This window comes from Mesoplodon bidens, assembly GCF_964165515.1.
Source record: "Mesoplodon bidens genome assembly, chromosome: 6".
Taxonomy (NCBI): Eukaryota; Metazoa; Chordata; class Mammalia; order Artiodactyla; family Ziphiidae; genus Mesoplodon; species Mesoplodon bidens.
Window position 1 is genome coordinate 100,780,646 of NC_138162.1, and position 19,227 is coordinate 100,799,872.

At 47.7% G+C, this 19,227-nt stretch overlaps 2 protein-coding genes across 2 annotated transcripts in view; both read left to right on the forward strand.

Moving 5' to 3' along the window:
* Positions 1–12,522, forward strand: part of FBXW12 (F-box and WD repeat domain containing 12) — a gene marked incomplete at both ends in the record, with an annotated part of 31,947 nt that extends 19,425 nt beyond the window's left edge. The window contains 1 exon segment of the mRNA XM_081237935.1: positions 12,367–12,522. Coding sequence (XP_081094061.1) covers positions 12,367–12,522 — 156 coding nt within the window.
* Positions 12,523–13,342: 820 nt separating this feature from the next.
* Positions 13,343–17,024, forward strand: LOC308619318 (NUT family member 2D-like; the record flags this gene model as incomplete). The annotated part of the gene is made up of 5 exons (XM_081237936.1): positions 13,343–13,434; positions 14,475–14,531; positions 14,930–15,395; positions 15,799–15,915; positions 16,437–17,024. The coding sequence occupies 5 exons, from the start codon at positions 13,343–13,345 to the stop codon at positions 17,022–17,024; spliced, it is 1,320 nt and encodes a 439-aa protein (XP_081094062.1).
* Between the last annotated feature and the right edge of the window lie 2,203 nt (positions 17,025–19,227).

Sequence of the window (19,227 nt, forward strand, 5' to 3'; positions counted from 1 at the left end):
TAGATACATAACAGTTAAAGAGAAAAGAATCAAGGCTTACATTACAGAAAATCATCAATTCACAAAGAAAGTAAGAGAGGAAGAAAGAACAATGGAACTACAAAAGAGGCAGAAGAATATTAATAAGATGGCATTAGTAAGTCCTTACCCATCAGCAGTTATTTTAAATATAAATGGATTAAATTCTTCAGTCAAAAGGCAGAGGAGCTGGATTTTTTTTTTAAAAAAGATCCAACTAAATGCTCCCTACGGAAAACTCACTTCAGATTCAAAGACACATACAGACTGAAAGTGAAGGGAAAAAAATATTTCCTGAAAATGCAAACAACATGAGACCATGGATAGCTATACTTATATCAGACAAACTTTATTTAATTTTTTAACATTTTTATTGGAGTATAATTGCTTTATAATGGTGTGGTAGTTTCTGCTGTATAACAAAGTGAATCAGCTATACATATACATACATCCCATATCTCCTCCCTCTTGCATCTCCCTCCCACCCTCCCTATCTCACCCCTCTAGATGGACGCAAAGCACCGAGCTGATCTCTCTGTGCTATGTTCCTGCTTCCCACTAGCTATCTATTTTACATTTGGTAGTGTATACATGTCCATGCCACTCTCTCACTTCTTCCCAGCTGACTGTTCCCCCTCCCCGTGTCCTCAAGTCCATTCTCTATGTCTGCATCTTTGACAAAGAGACTTTAACTCAAACACTGTAACAAGAGACAAAGAAGATCATTACATAATGATAAAGGGGTTGATTCACCAATAGAACATAACAATCGTAAATTCATATGCACCCAACATTGGAGCACCCAAATATATTAACAGTGAAGAAGGCAGAAATAGACAACAATACAATAATAGTAGAAGACTTTACTATCCCACTTTTAACAATGAACAGACCATATAGACAGAAAATCAATAAGGAAACACTGGACTCAAACTATACTTTAGGCCAAATGGACCTAACAGACGTATGCAGAATATTCCATCCAAGAGCAGTGGAATACATATTCTTCTCCAGTGCACATGGAACATCCTCCAGGATAGATCATATGCTAGCTCACAAAACATTCTCAGCAAGTTTAAGAAGACTGAATTGATACCGAACAACTTTTCAGACCACGATGGTATGAAACTAGAAATCAATTAACAGGAGAAAAACTGAAAAACTCAGAAATATGTGGAAATTAAACAGCACACTCTTCAACAACCAGTGGGTCAAAGAACAAATCAAAACAGAAATAAAATATCTTAAAACAAATGAAAATGGAAACACAACACACTAAAACTTATGGGAAGCAGCAAAAGCTGTTCTAACAGAAGTTTGTAACAATATATGACTACATTAAGAAAAAATAAATATCTCAAATAAACAACCTAACTTCACACATCAAAAAATTTAAAGAAAAGAACAAACTACATCCAAAGTTAGCAGAGGAAAGGAAACAACAAAAATCAGAGCAGGGCTTCCCTGGTGGCGTGGTGGTTGAGAGTCCGCCTGCCGATGCAGGGGACGCGGGTTCGTGCCCGGGTCCGGGAGGATCCCACATGCTGAGGAGTGGCTGGGCCCGTGAGCCATGGCCGCTGAGCCTGCATGTCCAGAGCCTGTGCTCCGCAGCGGGAGAGGCCACAACGGTGAGCCTGCGTACCACACACACAAAAAAATCAGAGCAGAATCAAATGAAATAAAGACCAGAAAAATAGAAAAAAGTTGAACAGCACATTAAAAGGATCATACACCATGATCAAGTGGAATTTATCCCTGTGCTGCAAGGATGGTTCAACATATGCAAATCAATAAATGTGATACACCACACTAATAAAATGAAAGATAAAAATATAATCATCGCAATAGATGGGGAAAGCATTTGATGAAACAAAATATCCTTTCATGATAAAAAAAAAACTCTTCACAAATTGAGTATAGAATACAGGTCATATTCAACAATCCTACAGCTAAAATCACACTCAAGAGTGAAAGGGTGAAAGCTTTTCCTCTAAGATCAGAAACAAGAAAACAAGACAAGGGTACCCAGAGTGGCACCACACATATTCAACATGATACCAGAATTCCCAACCAGAGAAGTTAGGCAAAAATAAGAAATAAAAGGCATGCAAATCAGAAAGAAAGGAGTAAAACTGTTTGCAGATTTATGATCTCATAGATAGAAAATCCTGAAGACTCCATCAAAAACTGTTAGCACTAATTTTTAAGATTCAGTAAAGTTCCAGGATACAAAAACCAACATCCAGATATCAATTTCATTTCTATACACTAGCAGCCAAATATCTGAAAAAGAAATAAAGAAAGCAATCTTATTTATAATAGCATCCAAAACAATTAAATACTTAGGAACAAATTTAACCAAGGAGGCAAAAGATCTGTACACTGCAAACTATAAGACCTTGATGAAAGAATTTGACAAAGACACAAATAAATGGAAAGATACCCCATGTTCATGGATCAGAAGAATTAACAATGTTAAAATATCCACATTACCCAAGGCCATCTAGAGATTCAATGTCATTCCTATCAAAATTCCAATGGCATTTTTCACAGAAATAGAAAAAACAATCCTAAAATTCAAATGGAACCACAAAGACTACAAAAAAACCAAAGCAATCTTGACAAAGAATAAACAAAGCTGGAGTTACCACACTTCCTGTTTTCAAATCTTATTACAAAGTTATAGTAATTAAAAGAGTATGGCATAAAAACAGATATATAAAACAATGGAACAGAGTAGACAGCCCAGAAATAAACCCACACATATACAGTCAATTATTATTTGACGAGGGAGCCAAGCATACTCACTGGGGAAAGGATAGTCTCTTCAAATAATGGTGTTAGGAAAACTGGATATCACGTGTAGAAGATGAAGCTGGACTCTTAACTTACACCACTCACAAAAATTAACTTAAAATAGATTAAAGACATAAACATAGACCTGAAACTGTAAAACTCCTAGAAGAGAACATAGGGTAGAAGCTCCTTGACATTTGTCTTAGTGATTTTTTGGATATGACATCAAAAGCACAAACAACAAAAGCAAAAATTTAAAAATGGGACTACATCAATCTAAAAACCTTCTGTACAGCAAAGAAACAATTCACAAAATGAAAAGGCAACATATGGAATGAGAATAATATTTGTAAACAAACTAATAAGGGGTTAATATCCAAAATACATAAGAAATTCATTTAACTCAACAGCAAAAAAACAAGCAATTCAATTAAAAAATGGACAGAAGATCTAAATAGACAGTTTTCCAAAGAACACATATAAATGACCAACAGGTGTATGAAAAGATGCTCAACATCAATAATCATTAATGAAACACAAATCAAAACCACAATAAGATATCACTTCAAACCTATTAGAATGGCTATCATACAAAAAGACAAAAGATAAAAGTGGAGGAAATGGAATGCCTGTACACTGTTGGTGGGAATGTAAATTGGTACAGCCATTATGTAAAACAGTATGCTCAAAAAATTAAAAAGAGAACTACCATATGATCCAGGAATCCCACTTCTGGGTATATAGCCAAAGGAAATGGAATAAAATTACTATCTCAAAGAAATATCTGTACTCCCATATTCAATGAAGCATTATTCACAATAGCCAAGATACGGAAACAACCTTAGTGTCCATCAACACAATAATGGTTAAAGAAGATGTGACAAATATATCTATATATATAGATATACACACAATGGAATATTATTTAGCCAAGAAAAAGAATGAAATCTTGCCTTTTGAGCAACATGGATTGACCATGAGGGCATTATGCTAAGTGAAATAAATCAGAAAGACAAATACTGTGTGCTATCACTTATACATGGAATGTAACAAAGCTGAAACTCACAGAAACAGAGTAGGATGGTAGTTGCCAAGGTCTAGGAATTGGGGGAAATGGGGAGATGTTGATCAAATGGTGGAAACTTCCAGTTATAAGATGAATAAGTTCTGGGCATCTAACGTACAGCATGGTGACTACAGTTAACTATACTGTATTATATACTTCAAAGTTGCTAAGAGAGTAGATCTTAAATGGCTTAACCACACACACACAAAGGTAACTGTGTGAAGGAATGGAAAAGTTAACTAACCCTACTGTGGTAATCATTTTGCAATTATGTATGTGTAGCAAATCATCACATTGTATACCTTAAACTCACTCAATGTTATATGCTAATTATTTCTCAATGAAGATGGAAAACAAAACAAAACTGCAGTCCACCATTGTTGGCTTAGTTGATCAGGCTGGTATCCCAACCCAGGCTATTGGAGGAAGCCTCTCCTCACTCACTTTTGGGAGAAGCCTCTGCCTTGTATGTTAACTAGTTATTCTAGTCACTCCTAGGGGGTCACCAGCCTAAAAAGCAGGTATGTTGATCTCAGACAAAAAGAGACTGATGAGATGAACCTGTCCTGGCTAACATGCCAACTAGTGAATTATAGCCCTTTCAGACCTATACTATAGCACCTTTAAGCTACAGAAGGAGCTGAGAAGGACCTTAAGGACTACTCCTTCAAGATCCTATAACAAGTTCAGTTGGAATACAGCCTATGGTAGACACAGCACAAAGTGGTAGCAGCCAAACTGCAAACGCACCAAGAACAACAGTACCTTCTTAGGCAGAACTTGCTGTGTGGTAAAGTCAGTTAGAAAGCCAAGAGCAGCCCAGAGGTAGCCCCTCCATTGAACACTTGAGTCCTTCTGCTCACTGTGCCAACTGTTCTAAAATCATGTCCAGGATTTAATTTATGGAGGTGACCAAGTGATGATACAGAGAGGCCAATGCCTCTGAAACTCATTAGTTACATTTCCTGAAAGAAGGGGACATGCAACACCACACAGGGCTCATGGGGAAGTACCAGGTTTGGTCAGGAGGCAGAAGCAGGAACAAAGAGAAAGCCTATGCCAGAGTGTGTATTGGAATTTTGACAGAAAATGTCAGGGAGGGCAGAGTAAGCAATTTAGGATAGCTTAGTTTGAATAATTCTGGTGGGTTTTAGGTTATAGGTGTGGTCTCTAGTTGCCTGGTACCTGACCCTGGGACCTTTTAGGTCAGCGGAAATATTGGCTTAGGGTGTAAGTTAGATAAATGGGGTAATTGGGGCTCTAGACTCCAGATTGGTTGATTTGCCTATGAAAGACAAGCTCCCAGAGAGTCCTTTGCTAGCCTAGTGTGGGGCAGCCTCTCCCTGGCCAGACAGCTTTTTAGATGTCAAAACATCACAAAACACAGAAAATGAAAACTTGATTAATACACTGCTGCTGCTCTACATGGCCGTTTGTCCACCAGGCTCACTCATCTCAAGACCCATATGCCAGGACCACACAAATGCTGAAGGAGTGTGAACCTGCCTAGGCACAGACACCCTGAACCCATCTGCATGAAGAGGGGCCAGAAATCACCAACATTTATGGATATTCTTTGGCCCTAGAGAATGGACCAACTTTAAAAATAGAGTGACCATGGGATCCTGCAATCCCACTCCTGGGCATATATCCAGAGAAAAGTCTAATTTGAAAAGATACATGCACTCCAATGTTCATAGTAGCACTATTAACAATACCAAGACTGGACACAACGTAAGTGTCCATCAACAGGTGAATGGATAAAGAAGATGTGCTATTTATATGCAGTGGAATGTTACTCAGTCGTAAAAAGAGAATGAAATAATGCCATTTGCAGCAACATGGATGGACCGAGAGATTATCATACTAAGTGAAGTAAGTCAAACAGAGAACGATAAATATCATTTGATATCACTTATTATTTTAAAAAAAGATACAAATGAACTTATTTATGAAACAGAAATAGATCCACAGACATAGAAAACAAACTTATGGAACCAAAAGGGAAAGGAGGGGAGGGATAAATTAGGAGTTCAGAATTAACATATACACACTACCATATATATAATAGATAATCAACAAGGACCTACCGTATAGCACAGGGAACTATACTCAATATTTTATAATAACCTGTAAGGGAAAAGAATCTGAAAAGAATCACTTTACTGTACACCTGAAACTAACAAAACATTGTAAATCAACTATACGTCAATAAAAAAAAATATAATGCTTCCTTTGGAATTTTCCTGAAGGTCAATGACCAGTGGGTATCTTTACTGTGCATTGGCAGGAGGCTATCTTAACCCATGAACTGATTATTTTGCTATCGATGAACAGAAAATTTAGTCCATACATAAAAATTTTTTAAAAAGAGACAATTTATTTTTTAAATATTTATTTATTTATTTGTTTGTTTGTTTGGCTGTGCCAGGTCTTAGTTGCTGAGTGCAGGATCTTCGTTGCGGCATGCAGGATCTTTAGTTGTGGCATGTGGGAATCTTTTAGTTTCAGCATGTGGGATCTAGTTCCCTGACCAGGGATCGAACCTGGGCCCCCTGTATTGGGAGCGTACAGTCTTAACCACTGGACCACCAGGGAAGTCCCGAGACAATTTCTTTAAGAAATTGACAATCAGTCCTTATCGTTTTGAGTGCAATTTGAATCCATCCTCACTTCTAAATTCCACTGCCACTTTCTTATTGTGAGTCACTTCACCAACCAGAACAATTACTGCGATCCCCAATTCCACTCTTTCAGTCCTGCAGTAGTGCCTCTGCTCAGCTTCTAAAACTGCCATTTTCCTGTTTAAAACCTTGCCTGGGAAAGTGTCCAGCTACAGATTGTAATGGTGACCACCTGAATCTGAATCTCTTCAACCTTCCAAACCAGAAGATCAACAATGACAAGTAAAACAACACAAATAAAGAACACTAATAAAATTACTATTGGCCATGCTTTAGATATACTAGGGTACAGAGAATACCATGGACTTCTAATTATTTACAAGCAGAGAAATGAAAAACAAATTTCAACAGGCTCTCATTGAGACAGGCCTGGGACCTGGGACCTTTTGCTGCAATGCTGCAATGCTTGCACCTGGACAAACCTCTCCTCAAGCAAAACAATACTAAGAAACTGTAAGGGACTAAAAATAACTGCATGCATGTGCATTTGGGACAAATTATGGACAAAAGATACAAAAAGAACAAAAACCCTCCCTCCTGTCACTTCTGAAGACCTGGGAGCAAAAAACCAGGGTGTCCGGAGCAGAAGCAGGGTACTGAGCACGCCCCCTGCACTCAACACCACCAGAGGGGTGGACAAAACACTTAAGCCACCCCTCTGGCCTGACCCCTGGACACCCCCTATGCTCACTTCCCCTCCACCAAGGGAGCAAGTGAGCAAGGGAACCTGTAACTTGTTCTGGCTCCCCACTGCTGCAGCAGGGACCCCAATAAAGCCTTGCCTGAATTTCTTGTCTGGCCTCTAGTCAATTTCTATTTATTGAGGAAGGCCAAGAACCCTGGTCTGTATCATCATGGCTGGTAAAAGTCTACACGCATGAAGAATGAGGGAAGGCGAACTTAAGAGATTCTGTGAAAAGAAGAGTAGAACAGAAGATGCAGATAAAGATAGACAAAATCACTTCCAGAAAGTGAAATTACAATAGTACGTGTCAAAATGCTAAACACAAGTTGAAGAATTGTCAATTCCTGGCACCAGCTATAAGAATTGGGCTTGAAAGTAAGCAGAACTGTAGGTATTAGCCTTTGGGACGCATTGCTTCTGGGGGGAGAATCTGCCAAATGGAGAAGTGGTGGCAGTGAAAAGAAAGAAGGAAGAAAAAGGAAGAAGTAAAAGTTAAGGATCCTACAGAAACCAAACATGTCACACCACCTCTCCTCTCTTTCTGCCACCATCCCAACCGTTACCAACATAATCAAAAATTTTAAATGCATTTTAAAATACTGGTAGAAGAGGGCACTCTAACGCCAGGAAAATTATCAACAAAAGGCCTAGGACTGAAAAAAAAATTAACTCAATTCAACATAAAGTACTACAAAAAGTAAATAGAAAATTCAAATTAAAATATTTCCTGTGATAGATATTCTTTCCAAAAATTAATAAGGGAGCAGAAGAATACTGTAACAAACTTCTAAATTGAATTAAATATTCATAAACAAGCAATTAGTTTTAAAACAAGAAGTTTTTTAACATTGAATGCATGCATTGAATCAGCAATTTTAAAAACTAATGACAAAAAAGGACAAAACACACAAAAAATTCAATGAAAGTCAATCAAGTTCAGAAAAGGAATTGAAGAAAAAGACAAAGTCCCCCAGGGAAGGAAGAACAAATTAGACGGTGCCCAAGAGAGTACAGATTGGAATAAAATTTTAATAAGGGACTTTGAAGAAAGGCAGGAAGACAACCAAGAGAGTACATCTGAGATTTTTTTAAAAGAGTAAAAACGTTTAAGGAGAAAGTGGATGAAATGCCAGGTAGGCAAGAAAAAAAAAATCTGATCTTTATATAATTAGAGTTACTAGAAAAGAAAAAGAAACACAACAGAAATAAATATTGATATTTAAATCTGTAAGGCAAGAAAACTATCTAGAAATAAAAGATAACTTAAATTTACATGTTGAGAGGGACTACCTTGTACCTGGGAAAATGATTCAAAAACAAATCACTTTGAGAAATATGTTAGTAAAACGACTCTAAGGAAAAAAAATCATCAGGTCCTCTAAACAAAATAATCAAATTACCTATAATGAGAAGAATATTAGTCTAGCACCAGCCTCTCAAGAGCAACATACAATTCCAAGCAACAGTGGAACAGCATTTGCAAAATATTCCATAGAACAAAAGTTACCCAAGGTTTTTATATTCAGCCAAGCTGCCTTTAATGTATCAAGTCTATAAGTAAACAGTTTCGACTGTGCAAGAACCCAGGGACTATTGTGCAGGTGAGTCATTCATGAGGAAACTACTATAGGATGAGCTCATGTAAACAGCACACACTGAGGAAACCTTGGTAAATGATTGCTGGTGATTATTTAATATATTTAATTGTAAATCAAATACTAACACAAGAGTAGGGTAATGGGTGAGAGAATAGTGTTTAATTGTTGCATGTTCTGACTATGTGGAAAGAATTACATTAAAAATGGGAGGAGGGGCTTCCCTGGTGGCGCAGTGGTTGAGAGTCCGCCTGCCAATGCAGGGAACACGGGTTCGTGCCCTGGTCTGGGAAGATCCCACATGCCGCGGAGCGGCTGGGCCCGTGAGCCATGGCCGCTGAGCCTGCGCGTCCGGAGCCTGTGCTCCGCAACGGGAGAGGCCACAACAGCGAGAGGCCCGCGTACCGCAAAAAAAAAAAAAAAAAAAAAAAAAAAAAACCTAGGTTGATGGATAAAGACGTGAAAGGAAGGGACTGTCATGTTCAACCTCGGTGCCTTGAATCAAAACAACAGTTTATAAACTGCCTAAAGAGGCACACGCCAATTGTGTTGCCATTGTGGGAGGTGGAAGGAACTTCCGGTTCTTGCCTACCTGCCAGGGCCCTCGTGGAATGTCCCCCCAGCGCACGCCACCCCGACCCACGTGCCCTCTGCCCCTCCCCCACCGCAGAACGGTTCAGCCCGCATTTTCCTGTTTACTTTCAAACGTGTCCCTCGTTGACTTGGATCCCGAGCGTTTGCTGAAGCAGGTCGCTCTCTGGCTCCTGGTCTTGACTTTTCTCATTGAGGCTACCAGGCAGCAGTAGTCCGTGCCCAAGCCTGCAGGATGGCTTCAATAGGAGGTAAGCCTATAGGCTGGGGGTGTGTTCTCAGAGACCCTGCCATCCTCACATCCTTCGGGTTCACACGTCACACTTAACTGTGGGCACATAGTTGGACTGAAGTAGAGGGAGAAGAGAGCACTGGACGCACAAGGACATTTCACCTGGGGAGACTGGGGAGCCTGAAGAAACCTGAGACTGCCCTGGGGAGGAGGGGTCGTTGGAGGTGGATCAAGAGGAATTGCCCTGGCTATGGAGAAGGGATGGCAGCAGACAGTTTGATTCTTTCTAGAAGGGAGACAAGCCACTTTGAAACGTGTGTGTAAGGATGTGTGTGATGTCCTGGTGGTGACACAGGGAGGGTCATGAGGAAAGCCTAGACCTGTATTGTGTTCCTGAGGTACCTGAAGCTTGCCTCACCATATCTTTCAAAGGGATTTAAACAGGAGCATACTGTATCTCAGGGGGCCGTGGGGAGAGATGGTCTTGGTGAGAAAACTATTCAATGGGGCTGTGTGTGGCCACACCTGCAGTGAAGTGTCCTCTCCGAGAGGTAGGCAGGTTACTCTAACTGCCACAGCCCACACCTCGTCCACTCCTCCCAGCCCAGAGCTCACTTGTCAGTTCAGGTAACTGTTGCCTTGGATTCAACAGGGGATGGGCAACCGTGTAACTTCAGCCAAGAGAGGGCTCAGGGTCCTGAGTTGCTCTGAACTGTTCTTCCTTTTGTGGAATTGCAGTACTTCAGACCTACTTCATCTTGTCCAGTATCTCATGGTGGACCCTCAGGCTGCCTTGAGAGGAAGAGTTTGTTCATATTTCATGTCACTCCTTCATGGACAGGGAACAGATGTGGAGTGGGGTTGGTTCGGGTGGAATGTCTATGAAGGCTGCTTCCTCTTTTAAAGGGGGAAGGAGTGTAGCCCAGGGTCAGGAAGACGATCTTCTGTGTTATTATTAAACGTCCTATGACACCTGTTCTGGTTAATTAGGTGCACCGTGGTGTGTGTACCTTGTTCTCCTGAACAGGGATGTGTTCAAGACAACTTGATCACCATGGCACCTGGCTTATGCCTGGCACCTGGCATCTCAGATTGTCTCTCCGTTATTGGGAGCTGGAAGGGGAAGGACCACAGGCAGTCTATACTCCCACGACCAATGTAACATGACAATTCCCTGGCCCTTGTTTAATCCTCTGCAGCCATCACTGGCTGTGAAATGACAGAATCTAAGGGACACACGCCTACTTCTCAGAGCCCCCCCCCACCTCCTAGGAACAGAACTCCTGAGTGATGACAGTGACTCTGGGCACTGGGGAAGGGGTGGCAGGACCTGGCCCATGTTACGTATCTGCTGTGGGTTGTTCTGAGATGCAGGTGCTTTCTGGGCCAGTGTTATGGGTTTGTATCAGGATTCCATTAGAGATATTTTCCAGCATTTTGTTTTGTTTTGTGAGGCTAGGAAAGAAAGAGGGGATTTATACTGAGCATCAGGAAAAGGAGGACTGAGGAGGAGGTAGGGCCCTAATATTTTACACAGTGCCTGTCCACAAAGGGCCTTTGGGTGCCTAGAACTTACCTTGCAGAAGGTCCCTACCTGCTAGTACCCCGGCTGAGGGGCATTTCTCACAGAGCGGATGTCCACAGAGCTCCAGGTCTTGGGAGACAGCCTGTGAGGCTTAGGTGCCAGGGTGTGCCTTAGGGAGGCTCTCCAAGTGAGTGCTTGCTGAGGCAATTTCTTCTCGGCAGGCAGGGGTCAGGGACCTTGGTGGATGGGTGTGGGGTCACCAGTGGAATAATTCTCAACTGGAGGTCAGGGCATGAAAATCACTTGAAGACATTTGCACGCTGCAGTTTTCCCTTGTCCAAGTGTCTCTCATCTGTGGAGGTTTACACTCTGATGCCGCAGAAAGCCTCAGTCCCACTTGCCCATTCTCCTCCTGCATTCACTCCTTTCCTTTGCCTCAACAGCATCTACAGTGCTGGGAACGGATGTCACCATGAACCCCGGTGCCTCCTTGTCTACTTTCATGGCAGTGTCCTTTCCTCCACCCATTCCTGGCCCCGAGCACCGGCCACCCTGGGAGCAGCACCTGCCACCTCTCATCACCCCCGCATTCCCTCCTGGCAGCAGCCTGATGATGCCAGCTTTCCCCAGGATGCCTTTGATGGCTAATGGTGGCTGTGGCCCCAGGGCTCCTGGGGCTTGCAACCTCACTGTCCAAGTCAGGTCACAAGGGAGGCCAGTGCAGCCCCCCCAGACTCAGACCTTTATCGTTCCTCAGGGCCCCCTCAACTGGAGCGCTCCAGGGGTCCTCAGCAGGAGTGCAGCATGTCCTGCACCCATATTCTTAGCAACCCCTGCGATGGAGACCATTGTGACTGCTCCAGCTGTTGGAGTTACTCAGGCTGGTAGGGGAGGCTGGACCCCAGGCTTTCCTCCTCAAGCTCCACCACCAGCTGCCCAGATGGCCCCTAACATTAGCCCAGTGAACTCTGGGCCATGGCCACATGGCACTTCCAGGGAGGGCAGCCTGGACACCAACCAGCCCTACGCCTCGCAGGATGACTGCTCTAACCACCAGAGCGTGTACAGTAACTTCCGACGGTGGCAGCGCCTCAAGCCACTGGCCCGGAGACACCTTCCCCAGAGTCCTGATGCAGAAGCTCTTTCCTGCTTTCTCATGTGAGTGAACGCTCAGGGGGTCGTGAGCTTATCGGAGCTTTTAGATAAAGAGGAACTGGGGATGGACTCGCAGGTTAGTTTTCTAGGGACACTGGAAGCAAGGTGTGAGGGCGATGTCCACGCCATGAGAAGGCACATTGTCGGTCATACGGGCGAGCCTGCCAGTGCATGACATCATGACTGAAATGTGCCTTATCTCAACTGACCCCACCCCCCTGTGAGTCTAGCCAACTTGCTCTTCCATGATTCTCAATGTAATATGGCCTGAAGACTTGCAGTCAGAGAGGGTCATGGTGTAAGTTGAGGAGCCAAGGAGTGGATGCCACACTCTCCTGTGCTGACGTCTCCTTTCATACAGCACTTGAGTGTACATGGCCGGGGGAGGTCACTCCAGAGGAGGGGGATGAGCGCGGGGCCCAGGAGAGCGCTTCATGCACGCCTCGACTTTGTTGATGTGGAGAATTCCACTAGGAACAGGGTGATGGTAGAGCTCTCCTAAGGGCATGGGCTCTCTCCCACTAGAGTTGTGAGCCTGGCAGGCATTTCCATCCTAAACCTCTGGTCCCTCGTAAAAAGGGGACAATCACACTTCACTCAGGACCTTGCAGAAGACTCCTTGGGCTAATGTATGAAGTGTGAGCAGATTGCCTGGCACATGCCACGCCTCATTGATGATGATGATTTTTATTATGAAAAGGCAGCCTTGAAGAGGAAAAGAGCTCCCCAAGGCACAGTGTCCCAGCTGTAGCCTGGGAGTGGATGGTCATCCTCGAGTGAGTGTGAGGCGGTGACAGCCGTAGCCGGGAAGGCTTGTCTCTGCTCTCCCAGACACCTGCCTCTCACCCTCCTGTTGCTCAGTCACGCTGTGTTGAGTGATGTGTGGTCCACATTGGCGGGTGGGGTCAGGCAGGTGGGGGCTGGGCTGGGCACGGAGACTGACCCCGAGTGCTTACAGCCCAGTGCTTCGATCCCTGGCCCGCCTGAAGCCCACCATGAAGCTGGAGGACGGACTGTGCAGGGCTGTGCAGGAATGGCAGCGCAAAAGCCACATTGACCAGAAGATCTACTATAAGATGGCGGAAAAGTGAGTCAGCGTCCTGGGCCCAGGGGCTGCGTGGAGGGTGAGGCGAGTGGGTGAGGGCAGGGTCTGGCCGTGGGGGTGCTCATGAGAGAGGACAAAGGAGAAGGGCTGTCGCTTGGAACAGGGGCCTCACAGCCCAGAGGCCCTACAGTCCTCCAGAAACCCCTCCCTCACCTTGAGAGTTTGGGTCTTCTGTCCTTCCTCCACCAGGAGCTCTGCCCTCCCCTGATTATGACCTACCCTTGCCCTGACATGAAGGTCTCAGGATGGGGCAGGGTGAAGCTGTGAGTCCAGTAGGGGTCCAACTCTGGCCATATGGGCTGGGCCGGGGAAAGAGCTCCACCCACCAGCCTGCTGCTTCCTTAGTGGTGGGTGGCTGGCAGCCACTGACATAGATTTGGGACACCCTCTCCTCATGAAAAGTGGCCTGAGTGGGTACCCTGTCATCCCTGAAGAGGCTGGGGAAGCCAGCTGTCGTCAGCCCAAGGGTCTCTGGCCCTTCCAGTGTTTGCTCCTAGCTAATCCCCTTGGTTTAAGAAACAAAACCAAACAAACAAGCGCCTCTCAGAGGAGAGGAAGGCCTCTCCTCTAAGCTCAGCATCCACATCGTCCAGCCTCTCCTGAGCCCTGTCTCCAGGTCTACGTTCCAGAACTCTCAGTCCCAACCCAGGGTCCTGGATTCGGGCAAGGACCCCTGTGGGGAACAGATGCCTGTTCCAGCCTCTGGCTGTCAGCCCTTCATGTGGCTCTGGATGGGGGGCATGAGGAGGGTGCCTCCTGGGTCAGCCATGTCTCCCGTTGACCTGGTTCAATGCAGCGACCTGGGTCTGTGCTGTTGAATGCTCTCCAGTGCTGGTGAGGCAGGAACGGTCCCAGATCTTGTATCAGTTCCAGGAGAAGCTCTCTGCTGTGGACAGCACCTCACAGGGCCTTGACAGCCCCAAGGCACATCCTCTCCCAGTCCCTCATTCTTGGCTGCCTTTGCTGGGCTCCAGAACCCAGGCCATTTTCTCAGGGTGGCCTGTGCCTCCGTCACCCCCCAGGTTCATGGAGTTTGAGGCGGAGGAGGAGATGCAGATTCAGCAGTTGCAGTGGATGCAGTGCGCGCAGGGCCTGCCTCCTCCAGCCCCACCGAAGCTGGATCCTCGGGGGCCCCCAGCCCCGAAAGTGGGGCTTCAGCCAGCCACCCAGGTTCCCACTGGAGTTGAAGGCACAGGTAACAGGGGCCCAGGGTTGGCCACTGTCCCCATGTGGATCCTTTTCCTTCAAGACAGGGGCATTGGTCTTTCAACCATAACAGCCACCGAGGCAGGGGGTGGGGGGGTTGGGGTCTCAGATGCTCTTTGTCACTGCAGGGTATTGACTTGGTCAGCTTTGTAACTCCTCTCACACCTCCCTGTCAAAGGACTGCACACAAAGTCTGCCTAAGAAGTGGGCTTGATGGGGACAGCCCTGGAAAATTGGAGGTTCCCCACCTCCTTACATGTGACTCTCTTAGATGCCCCCCTTACCTCCCCCTTCCAACTGTGCATGAAGCTTCAGGTGGTCCTGACCCCCCCACACCCACATCAATGTCCCCCAACAATGCCCTCACCAGTGTGCGCTCGGTGGTCAGGAGGTGGACCGGGAGCCCCTCACCTTCCTTCTCTTCCTCCTGCTCCGCCTCAGCCTGTGCTCCCAGGATGTCCGGCCCCAGCGCCCAGCCCTCCCGCCCGAAGCCACACAGGTCCCAGCGGCCCCTGGAGCCCAAGGCACCCGAGGAGATTCCACCTGAGGCTGTGAGGGAGTATATGGACATCATGGAGGCGCTGGTGGGGCCCGTCCACTCAGCCACAGGCGACTCAGATGTAGAATGGGGAGAGGACGGAAATGAGCTGCAGCAGGAAGAGGACGACACCTACTCGGACCCGGGCTTCTTGAGCTACATTGACAAGCTGTGTTCCCAGGAGGACTTTGTCACCAAAGTAGGCTAGGCCTGGAGACTGGGGTCTGCAAGATGCCAGGGCATGGAACACTCAGCACCCAAGATCTGGGCTCTGCTCAGGCCGTTGGGACTTAAGCTCAGCTCCTTGTTCCTGAGCCTGGTGTTAGGGGAGGTTTACGCGGATGTTTGTGTGTATATGTTTGTATCTGTCTGTGTGTATGCCTTTGTGTCTGTGTCTGTGCCTCTGTATATGTGCTCTTTTGTGTGTGACTGTGTATGTGCATGTTTGCGTGTGTGTGTGTGTGTGTGTGTGTGTGCTGACCATCCCCGCCTTGTGGAGGAGAGTGGGGTGGGTCTCTGCTTTTCACTTTCCCTCCTGGCCTTCTTGTCTCACAGGCCACTCCTGGCCAAGGATGCTCACAACCTCTTCTTTCTGTCCTTAGGTGGAGGCAGTCATTCACCCTCGATTCCTGGCAGATTTGCTTTCCCCAGACCCACAGCTGGATCTCTTGGCCCTAGAGAAGGAGCTGGAGCAGGAGGAAGGGCTCACCCCCGAAGAAGTGAGTCAGGGGAGGGAGAGGGACACTCAGGGAGCCAGGGGACCCCACGGGAGGGGGACCCAGGTGATCCAGGGGACAGGGGAACCCAGATGACCCAGGGGAGCCAGAGGAGGGAGGGATCCCTGGTAGAACAGGGGACACAAGGGACACCCAGGAAGACCAGGGCACGGAGGGACCCCAGTGAACAGGGGAGAGGTAGGGCCCCAGAACAGGAGGGCCACATAGCGCTGTCCATCCCTCCCCTGCCTGGGAGGCCTGGCATGGGGAAGGGCCCGTTCTGGGGTGGGTGCAGTGCAGGGTGAAAGGAAGGAGAGGATGGGGAGCCGGGAGGGGAGGGAAAGACACAAAGCTGGGAATAATGTGAAGGAGGATGGCAGGAATGCCACAGTGTCTGTATTTGGATTCGAGTCCTGGGGTCGCCCGTCCCCTCCTCCCCACCAGGGCCATTGTCCCACTGCCCAGTGCTCCTCCTCTCACACGTGTGTGTGTGGAGCCGTCACTGTCCTCCTCCCTCCTACCAGCTGGTGCAGAAACGACTCCTGGCCTTGAAAGAGGACGAGGGTGTGCGGGCAGCCCCGAGTCACAGTGCACCCGGAATGGCCTCAAGTCCTTCTGAGTCTGACGCCGGCCAAGGTGGACAAAGGCACACTGGCCGTCTACAGCGACCCAGGGATGCATCTATTCTCAGAGAGGCCTCTCCTGTTCGGGAGGCCCGAGGGCCCAGGGACGGGTCCAGTGAGGACGAGGAGGAGCTCTCCAGCCTGGCCTTCCTCTCTGGCTCTCTGCAGAGCCTGCTTCCTTTCTGGCTGTCCCAGAGTCCTGTGCGTGCCTCAGGCCTGGCCTCCCCTGGAGGTTGGGGGGCCCACAGTGCTCCCCAGGCCCCCTCCCCTCAGAGAAGATGCCTCAGCCCAGCTCCACCAGCCGCTCTCAAGTCGAGGAAGCGGGCTCTGTGTGGACGCCCAGCCGCTGCTGAGAAGCTGCCCATCCCCGGGGCTGGCCTCGGCGTCTCTGGGAGGCTGGCTCGCCCCTCACAGCCCAGAAAGAGAAAGTGTGACCCGTTCGTCACAGAGAAGCGTGGGTGGAGGAAGAAGAAGCCCTGCAGCCAGTAGGGAACAGCTGGGCCGGCCCTCCAGGGCGAGGCCCCAGGGCAGCCCCCAGGGGAGCCTAGGGCTCCTCCTCCTCCCAGTGCTGATCCTGGATGATGTGGGGGGAAGGGAGGGGGGGCAGGACCACCAGGGTGGGGAGGGGGAGTGGAATTGTGGGGGGTTAGGGAGGTGGGGGAGGTGGGTGTGGCCAGGCGTGGGTAGGAGGAGGACCTTTGGAGTGATGTATGTAAATTGTGAACAAAGATCGTTTTCGTGGGAAATGCTCTCAGGCCACTGTTGAGCTGCTCCACAGAGAGCGATCCTGAGAGGAAGGAAGGATGAGGGAGGTCACAGGAGCTCTGGGTCTACAGGTGGCCACACCTTTCCTCCACATAGACAAGGACTCCTCAGGCTGCCCCTGGGAACGCACAGCTCTCACTTTCCCCAGGGACCCCCTCATCATGCCCTTCTCTAACGCCTGCTTGGCTAGGGGCCTTCTGGGGCATCTGTACCGTCTTCTGCATCCCTGAACCTTTTGGGATGGCAGAGCTGCTTTTGTGCCTTTCAGCCCTCCGGACACTCACCGGTTTCTAGGGTGGAGCCTGGAGACAGCCCTTGTCATTATGCAGCTTCTCTCTGCTTCCCTGAAGTGGCCAGGCGACGGCGCTGGGATGACCCTCCGCTCATCCAGGGTTTCCTGTGTGGGTGGCCTGACCAGAGACGAAAAGTCTTGGCCGTGGGGACAGGACTGTCTGCCTCATCGTAGCGGGAGCATCCTCTAGTCCCACTGGGATTATTGCAATGTGGAGAGTGGTGGAGGCCGCTACCTCTTAATCCCACTGAGGATGGAGCAAGGGGAATGGGTGCAGGGAAATTCATGGGGCACCCGCTAAAGGTGTGTGTAAGGGAAATGAGAGTCGGGCCCCTTTGTGGAACTTGCGGGATTTCTGTGCAGCAGCATCTCGTTCAACTGAGGGAGGAGGACCCATGTGGCTGTGGCCGTGGGGACTGGCGTCCGGGGCCTCCGGGTCTGCAAAGACACCCCAGAACTACTGGCCCTTCCCTTTGCGCCCACGGCTGGACGTGTGTGTGTATCGGTATCAACACTGGCTTGTATCCCCATAGAAAACAGGTCCTCCTAACAAACTATGACCGCGTTTCACAAGAACAGCTTGCTCACAGGGGCGGCCGGGGTGGGGGAGAGGTGTCTGTGGCCCCAGACCTGGGTGGGAGCTGGGATCCATACTGAGGAGTGTGGAGGCCTCAGTCACCGTCCTGTGGGTGCCAGCAGAGACTTGGAATCATCAGAGCAGAGGAAATGACCCGCTCATAAGGGTGAGACGAGCAAACAATGAGGGGCAGGGCGCAGACCCCTGCTGTCTGTCTCCCCGAACTGCCCCCCTTGCAGCCCGCTTAGCCCCCGTCATGGCCTGTGCTGGCCCACCTCTGAAGCCCCTTCCTCCTAACGCACTCAGATGCTCTGATCCTTTGTGAACCCGCCCTGGGCCTCACCCCCGCTTCCCTTGCTGGCCAAAGCCTCTTCTCCTGCTCCTGAGTTCTGATTCCTTCCCCAGGGCCCAGGCGGGGGTTGGGACAACAGAAACTCCCTAATTCTCCCTCCTCCTCTCTGAGATCTTGACAATCACCTTTGTATGTTTCTATGATTTTTAACTACTGTAGATACTTCATGTGAGTGGCTATGATATGTCCTTTTATGAGTGGCTTATTTCACTTAGCATAATGTCTTAGAGGTTTATCCATGTTGTAGCATGAGACATGGTTTCCTTTTATTTCAAGGAAGGAAATATTGCATTGTATTTATAGACCCCATTATCCGTTCATCTGTTGATGGACATTTGGGTTTCTTTACATCTTGGGTATTTTGGATAATGTTACGATGAATGTGGGTGTGCAAATATCTGTTTGAGATCCTGCTTTGAATTCTTTTTTTTTTTTTAATTTATTTATTTATTTATTTTTGGCTGTATTGGGTCTTCACTTCTGTGCGTGGGCTTTCTCCAGTTGCGGAGTGGGGGCCACTCTTCATCGCCGTGCGCGGGCCTCTCACTGTCGCAGCCTCTCCCGTTGAGGAGCACAGGCTCCAGACGTGCAGTACAGGCTCAGTAGTTGTGACTCACGGGCCCAGCCGCTCCGCGGCATGTGGGATCCTCCCGGACCGGGGCACGAACCCGTGTCCCCTGCACTGGCAGGCGGATTCTTAACCACT